The 8,625-nt window shown below is 39.2% G+C and overlaps 1 protein-coding gene across 3 annotated transcripts in view; it reads left to right on the top strand.

Moving 5' to 3' along the window:
* The window catches only part of LOC131892021 (cuticle collagen 14-like), a 19,364-nt gene that overhangs the window by 8,893 nt on the left and 1,846 nt on the right, over nt 1–8,625 (top strand). Inside the window, exons 2-3 of one of the 3 annotated variants that reach the window (XM_059241742.1) lie at nt 2,444–2,736; nt 5,114–5,738. In XM_059241742.1, coding sequence (XP_059097725.1) covers nt 2,614–2,736; nt 5,114–5,738 — 748 coding nt within the window. In that variant the 5' untranslated portion in view covers nt 2,444–2,613. Of the gene's footprint in view, nt 1–2,443; nt 2,737–3,455; nt 3,624–4,939; nt 5,008–5,113; nt 5,739–8,625 lie in introns of those variants that run through there. The other 2 variants (XM_059241743.1, XM_059241744.1) reach the window with 2 other exon arrangements.

Below are 8,625 nucleotides of genomic sequence, written 5' to 3'. Positions count from 1 at the left end.
AGAGCAATTGCTTGACAAGGAGTCTTATTAGGGGTTTCTACTCTGAATTTGGACGAGCCGTCAACGATTCAAATTTGCACCATAGTTGTCCTAAGTAGCTTGACTATGAATGAAACATTTTTTCCACCAGCGACAGCTGAGACGAAAAGACGCGATCGCAGCGCCCTTGATCGATCTATATATGAAGTTATCTATGGTACAAACCCAAGTTGGGGCAAGTTCCTACTTGCCCTGTCGGTGCTTGCTTCACATCAGTAGTTTTCACAGCATGACCATAGGTCCAAAATAAGACTGCACATTAGAAAAGAGCCAATCAGTGCCTGGCCATTAATCAGTACAAGGCTTGTTCCCACGAATGTGTAATCCGAATTGAAACTTTTTGACCACATCAATAGAAACGGGCGTTGGTTTTATGGCATAGAATAAAGAAATAAAACGTTGGTGATCTTTCTGGCGGGCACCTTTGGACGGTGGATTTGTCGCCTTTTTGGCCACCATCGGCGTCATGGACAGCCTCAAGGAGGCTTGAACCAAGCCTTGTATCAGAATGTATCAGGCTTGAAAAGGTTCGCATTGTCCCATCAGTAAGTTTGTCTTATGGTCCATGTACACGACACTAATTTTCCCACAATGTGTCGATAATACTGCAACTCACAGCACAATTTGAGCCTGACAGGCTCACAGTTTGGATTTGGAACCTGCTCCAACTTTTGGCGATCTGTGAGAGACTTTGTCGCTTCGTTGGAAGAATCGCTCCAAGCACGATTGAGCGTGACCAAACAGAGAGTTTTCAATCAGTAACAGAGCAAGTTGGCTCTCTTTGGGGGGTCCAATTTGTCAATCAACAGATAAAAACAAAACACGATTCGAAGTTCGTTTGAAGATTCCTGAAAAATGGCTTGCTCTTAGGGAAGTCTAATTCTCTTTGTAATTCTAGCTTGGAAATCTACCAAATTAAACGAGCAGGTTGCGTGAGCCTTATCTACGGAAAGTGCAAGTCTTGGCTCACGCAACCTGCTCATTTAGTTTGGTAGATTTCCATGCTAGACTTTTTTGGAATGGATCAAAAAGTTATGAAAGCTTACTCCTCTTGATTTGCTCATTCATTAGTTAACCGAGACTAAAACTTAGCTCTTAAATGCAATTAATTTCTATAGTCTGACATGGTGCCTTACATAATGTAAACAAAGTTAAGTCGCTTTGCTCTTTGAGTCATTTCAGTTTAGCAACACTGCACTTATTTGAAAATGGAGGAGATATTTGCAAACAAACAAAAATCCTCAAATTCCAAACAAAGAAGCAAACAAACACGGCCATGATATTTTTGAGTTTGGAAGCATATCTGGGTTTGTATTCATTTTGCAAAATATGGTAAAGGCACGAATCTAACTTCAAAAAATAACAAAAATGTGACTTAGTCTCAAAGAACATTTGCATATCAATCTGATCTTAAACAAGGAAAAATCAAGCCTGAAATGTTGTGCACGGAAACAATAAGTTTTGCCACAATGTAGCAGGTGTATGAAACAGCCAAATGAACATTTTTAATCGACATTGATCCAGTTCAAGAATTGACTTACGTCAATCAAGAATTTCTTACTCAATTCCGCGAAGGAATAAAATTCATTCCTCAAGATGTCACGATTGAAAGCCAGCTTAAGAAATAAAGCGACAGTAAAATGTCACCACGATAATTTTGACTGCCCTGTCGCTATTGATAGACCACCATCAGAGGCTCTAAATCTCGCGTTTTTATATCAGTTTTGCGCTTTTTGCCCAGAGCTTTTACTAGATTTTTTTTCACCAGCTTTTGTAACTCATTCCTGGACATACTTCACTTGTAAAAAAAGACATAAAAAAACTTTTACTTGTAAAAAGGTACTCAAAGGGACAAAAATTTAACGTGAAACTGAGTGAATGGCGTCTGGAATAATAAAAAAATGTCAAAAAATTAATAAACCAACGCACAAGCAATACTTTACCCATTTTTTTGCACAATAAGGCTTAAAATAGTGTCATATTTTGAGTCTGACTCCAAACAACTAGCCCTTTTCTTGACAGCTAGAGACACTGTTTCCTCCCCAATCTAAGGTTTTTCCCCAACCTTACCAAATTTGCATTCACCACGAACTTGTGGAGCATGAAACGAGCACAATAAGATAAAAAGATTTACTGAAATTTAAAAAAAAATCAAAGAAAAAAACTATTTGATAAGATACCCTGCCATTGGTACGGGCAATTGGTCCTGTACCATTACAATATTCCACATTAGGCGTGCAAACTAAATTGATGATCTGGTCACCTTCAAGTCCTCAGGCTAAATCCTGTCGACTCCAGGATCAGTAAACAGGATAAGTTTTAAAAAAGTGACTCATTGATGAGCTATAGGCCTATTTATGACATATGTTTGATGTACTTGCCCATGTGCTCTTCCTCTTTTTAGGTGCGGAGTGACGTCACAATTGGATGTAGAGGGCAAACGACTCCTTTCTACATTGCTGTCCGACCTCTGTTTTCTATTCACCTGGCTCAGGTTGTTTTTGGCCCCAGAAAGGCTTGTTCAGGCCAACTCATCGGAATCTTAAGGTTCTTGGGTCAGTGTTTTATGAGTTCATGGAGGGAAAAGAAGCCATGGTATTGCTGGCTCTTTTTTACTCAATATGCCTCTTTGGAAGAGTATTGGGTAATGAAAATAATGACGAACGCCAACACATCCTTCAAAACTTCTCGTTTCTGGTAAGTCATGCATCATACTTTCGGGTATTAAATTACGTTAGCTCGGACCAAATGGACGATAATCAAGTTATAGTAATTTGTGACCACCAATATACGTTGGACAATAATTTTTTTGACTGAAGATCTTGAACAACCGGGTAGGCTGAAAAGAAATATCAGATTATTGCGTCTTCTCATCATTACAAATATGCAGAGTGATCCTGCTTCTCTATTTCTCTCTTGATTATTAGTTTTACATTTTGCTATTGATATGAAACCAAGATATACAGCACTTAGGAAGGCGCAGTCATTGAAGAATACACGTAAGACGCCGAATGTTGGTTAATATTAAGTGAAAGAGTTCAGAAAAATTCTTCTAGATTTGCTTCGCATCTTTTGCAGTATTGGAGGAATTGTTTAAGAAGGTGCCACTTTATACTAAAAACATGATTCTTGCGGACCCTAATAAATAAAGCTCGAAAAAAATAACTTGTTTTACCGTTCAAGAGCCAACCTAGAGATTTGAATGTGAGTATTTGTCTGACCACAAGTTAACGTGAAGATTTGATACTGAATTGAAAAATAGCTTTGATAACCATCTGGAATTCACCCTCAACGGCAAAACAAGTTGTTTTTCCTTCTTTTCCAATGAGTACACATCGGAAAAATAATTTTTTTGTTGTTGATGAGAGTAAATTACAGATGGTTGTTAAAATTGCAGCAGCGACTCCTCATGTTAACTTCTGGGCAGACAAAAGTACTCGCGTTCAAATCTCTAAATTCATTTTTCCTCAGGAACGATAAAATCCTACATCAACTTGCAACTTGACGTTGGCACCGCCGATTCTGTCCTTGGAAAATTTAGTTATGGATTCACCTCATTTTTCACCTCAGATGATCTGGAACAGGTATGATTTGACCAAGAAACAACAAGAGTGTGTGAAGTAACAATTCATCGATTCAGAACTTAGGATTGGTTTGAATCTTGATCTAATCATGAGCATATTTGGAGAGAAAACAGGATTAGGCAACATCAAATGTTGTGGCAAAACTGATTCAGCTCAGTTATGAAACCGATCTTCACAGTCTTTCCATGGATGACATTTAAGTAATTCGCGGATTGACTAGCATTTGAGAAGACAATCTGCTCATACGGTTGTTTACTAGAATAAAAACACCCACATTTAAGGATAGCAGTTGTAATAAACAATCATTAAATCGGGGAGGTGATTCTGAAACAAAACAAGTTCAAACTTTCCACCATATCGAATTCACAATCAGGACAGAGATGACTCGATCTTAATAAATACAATGTGCAACAAAACACTAGACTTCCTCACTGCGTAATCTTTCATCAAAAGATTTTGACGAATTTTTTATCCAGTTGATTCAAGAACCTCGGTCAGGGCTCCCATCACAAGTGAAAGCACAATCGAAACGCTTCAAATGAGTGGCAAAACGTGACCCTGCCTTTCTAAGTCTCGGAGCCAGGACTACTTTAAGACTTGTTCCTAATTTTGGATCTTCATTTCTGTACCTTTTTCTATTGAATTTTTTAAAGCTAAATAGCTAATTTTCCAGTTCGAAACCCACCCATCACTAATGACGGTATGGGCTCAGCCATCAATCTTCCAGAGAATTATTCTGCAAGAACCACGGCGCCCATGGACACGACGGTAGTGGGGAAAAATGAGTAAAACTAATTCCAATTAATCAAAAGCATTTCCGGTGACACTTGTATCTAGCATCTGGGTCAAAAGCAATAAGCTCGTGAAACTCAGTAAGACGAGGGCACACAATGACTGTCTTATCACGACGTTGGTAAGATTTTCCCAACGTGGTGTTAGCTCATTCAATTGGCGCTCTCATTGGGCTGAGCTTTGAGTACTCATTAATTTTGGCACAGACGTTCAATTGAGCTCAAAACAGACCAGTATGCTTGCTGAGCTTACCAAAACCTAATTCGTGTAAAGGGAAATGCATTTGATTCATGGGGACGGAGTTGCTCATTTGCCCCCACTGCCATCGCCGTCCAGTGGTGACGGCGTCCTTGCGCTGTGGCATGCCCGCCCTTTTAAGCTGTTGTAAAGTAGCACAAAAACAGTATTTTTACCCGTCTACTCTTTTCTCCTCAATGACAAGAGGCTTAGTAGCCGTACTACCAAAGGCGGGCATTTAAATCTTTTTGAGGTAGCTTCTTAGCCACTCTTCTAGCAAACCACCCTTCGATCACTAAATGGCGGCAGCTCCTGAAATTAATGGCGCCGACTTGAGTACACATTTTATTTTATCGTCTAGTATCCATGAATATCCGCAAGAAAACCGTTGACAGGAATAAAAAAAACTTTAATTTGAAGCTTTGTTATCACTCAGTTGAATTATTACTTAAAAATTGCAGGAGAGTGTTCGGAAGATGGTGGATGAAAAACTCAATGCCATTGATAATTGGGACCCAGCCAGCCCAATTGAATCTCGAGGGCATTACAGAGAGGAGAGGCAGTTTTGCAATTGCCCACCAGGAAGAAGAGGTTGGCAGGGTCAAATGGGACCCAACGGACTAAAAGGTTCTGATGGTCCAGATGGCTCACCGGGTGGTATTGGTCCACCAGGAAATCAAGGGCCACCTGGATCACCTGGGGCCAATGGAATCACAGGCACAAATGGCCGTACCGGGTCCATGGGACCAACTGGATTACCCGGAGCACCAGGAAAGGATGGAAACCCAGGCAAAGCTGGTGTGGCTGGATTAGCTGGATCTCCTGGGTCATTAGGGGTGCCTGGTGCTTATGGAATATCTGGACCAGTGGGTGTGCCTGGTGCACATGGAGAGACTGGATCACCTGGGAATCCAGGGAAACTTGGAACCAATGGACCCAATGGTCCGGTTGGACTTAGTGGTGCAGTTGGAGCTGATGGTGTTGTTGGCCCCCCCGGTAGCCCTGGGCCTATGGGGCCGTTTGGACCAATGGGCGTCATAGGTGCGGCAGGCACAAATGATCAAGTTCTCCCTCGACCACCCATACGTGAGTTATTAGCAACCCTAAAAGGTTACGATTTCAAAACAATTTAGATCCCTCTGGCATTGATAATTCAATTTTGTGATGATTTGGGACACATGGCTTTTCTGCAAGCAACTGGTACATATCCTCATAAACTTCTTTTTGCAGAAGGTTGGAGATGTGTAGTAGATAGCTGGATTTGCTTTTGGTCAAAGGAACGGGCATTTTCTGTCCATAAGCAAATCCAGCTTTGATCAAACTTGGCAGTACTGGCTTGAAAGTTTGAGGCGCAGGCAGATTGATCACATCAGTAGTAGATAGCACACTTTCCTAGAGTGAGAGAGAGGTTGCTGGTTCGAATCTCTCATTTCAAATGGCCTAATTGATCAAAAATCAAAAAAAGATCAAGCGGCAGGTAGAAAATGAAGTTTTGCCAACCGCATTGGATCTCAACCCTCAAGCCAAGATATTCCAGCCGCCAAAAAGTCGATGGACCGAATCGGGACAGGTGGCAAGTGAGAATGGGTTGATTTCAACACAAATCGTTAAATTTAAGGAACATTGTGAGCTTTTCGTTTGGGTAGTTCCGGGCACAGGGCCTTCGGTTTCAAATAGGATAGCTCAGTTTCGTAGTTTTAGGGCTGACCCTATTCCTAAACCTACTCCCACCCCACCACCCTTCCTTAACTCTCTAGCTTCCTCCCTCCCTCTCCTCCTACCCCCCACCCTCTTTCCCAATTCCCTCCTCTTCCTTCAAATACCCAATCCACCCCTATTCCTATAAACACTCTCCTCCCTAATATTCCTTGACCCACCCCTATTCCCAAAATACGTTCCTATTCAAAAGAAGATGACCAACCCATTTCCCAAACCCAACCATCCCCATTAGCTCATGCTTTGCCTCCAGTAGAACGTAGCTTTGTTGATAAGAGGGATTTTTTACGGTTGGAGAGGATGGTGGAATAATACGCTTTTTAAATGTCCCAAAAATAAATAAAGATGTTTCACTTTTCTGAAGGATGAACAAAAAGCTAAAAAAGAATATCTAATGTCACTTAAGACAAACATTTCACATCTATGATGTCATAACTGTCAATGAGTTCAATAAATTTTGATCTGTTTTCGTTTGATCAAAAGATATTTGGTACGAAGAAAAGCATCATTGCAAAAAAGATAAAAAATTGAAAATTGAATAGTCAGATGCATCTTTGTAATATTTAAAACACATGACCACCTTGTGTGGCTCTTAATGGTCAAGAAAAACTCATTTTACAATTTTTATCCAGAGGAGGATTTAAGTACCAACATTTAGCAGTTCTAGGTTTTAAAGAAATATTTACGAATATGAAAGAAAATCATTTATTTTCATTCCATCAAAGAAGTAGCTAATTCTCTTGGCATCAACTTGAAGTATAGTTTGGTCATTTTTCAACCTAATTTACTGCAAAACGCAACCTTTAACACATAATTAGTAGGCATGTTAAAGATGACATATTGATGAAGTTCTATGTCAGTGCATAAACAAAGGTAATAATATTTTTTCACATTGTCTTGGATAGTGATAATGTATCATGTATTTCAAGTGATTTAATATACTACAATGAGCCAATTTCAAACATTCTTATTTGATAAAGATTGTTCATATTTGCTTTTTTAGCAAAGAAAACATCAACTAGAATGCTTTTGAGCAAACACTTATCAGAACTTATCGATTACTAACGGTAGAGGGCGCCAGCATCAATGAGTTGGAGCATGGAGGTCGCAATTAACCTGAAGGCCTTTCCAATTGTTGTCAGATACCCCGGTAGGCTTTGATCCCATTAAGAAACGGGGCTAAAACGATGAGTTAAGCCTTACCTTTGATCTGTTTTCGCAGTCTATCTTTTCTAAGAGGCTACTGCTGATCATTTCCAACCATTATGCTCCAGTTTTTTCACGTATTTAATTGTATATAGATTCATGTTGATTGACACTGGAATTCAAGGATCATGAAATAAATAGTTGGCTCTTTTTCGCTCTGTAGTGGTTAAAACCACAGATTAGCACAGATCTGATAAACTGCCCAATTTGCTGGACAAAAGGTGTAAAGCTGTGCATCGGATTCGGATCGGATTGACCAACAATTTTCGGATTCAGATTGGGAAAAAAATTCGGATTCGTATTCGGTCTGATTGAGCATTTTGTTCAGGTTCGGATTCGGATTTGGGAATGAAAAAACCCGATTGGGTTCGGATCCGATCCCAGTCCAAAAATGCGAGATAAACTTAATGAATGTAAATTTGTTATGAGAATGGTTTCTTTTACAACACTCAAAATGTGAGGGAAATCAAAGAACATCAAAGTTAAAATCTGTGAATGGACATACTTTCTTATAAGTTACCACAATGGTTACCAAAAAAAGTAAAAGAAAAAAAAATGAAATGAAATAAAATAAAATAAAAATTTCGATAAAGGAAACTAGAATACACCAGCATATCAATCCTGTTAATTAACAACTTTTGAACCATTTTGATAACATCCTATTCAAAAGTACTACAATTGATGCACATGACATAGAGACAAGTTGTACTATTCTATTATTGTTACAAAAAATGACATTATTGCAACAGGAATATTATATTTTGAGTAAGGAAACTCCGTTCAATCTCATCATTTTAAAACGATTAAGTGGCAAAAAAGCACATTTAGTTAAAGTTAAATGAGTTATTTCAAAGTCAATTGGGCGAACAAATCAGATTTGGAGCAGATTTTGCAAAATATTTCGGATTAAAGTCGGATCAAGCAAATATATCTCGGATTCGGATTCAGTTTTTATAAATTCTTGAGCCTTAAGGGTTAGTTCTAAGGCTTAAGTTACTCTTCGGGCATCATTAACTGCAAACTCTGTTCAACAGAAAATGTAGAAAGTGGC

The sequence above is a fragment of the Tigriopus californicus genome, chromosome 12 (assembly GCF_007210705.1).
Source record: "Tigriopus californicus strain San Diego chromosome 12, Tcal_SD_v2.1, whole genome shotgun sequence".
In the NCBI taxonomy this organism is placed as follows: Eukaryota; Metazoa; Arthropoda; class Copepoda; order Harpacticoida; family Harpacticidae; genus Tigriopus; species Tigriopus californicus.
The sequence above is the reverse complement of the archived record's forward strand: the minus strand, read 5'-3'. Positions and strand labels throughout refer to the sequence as shown.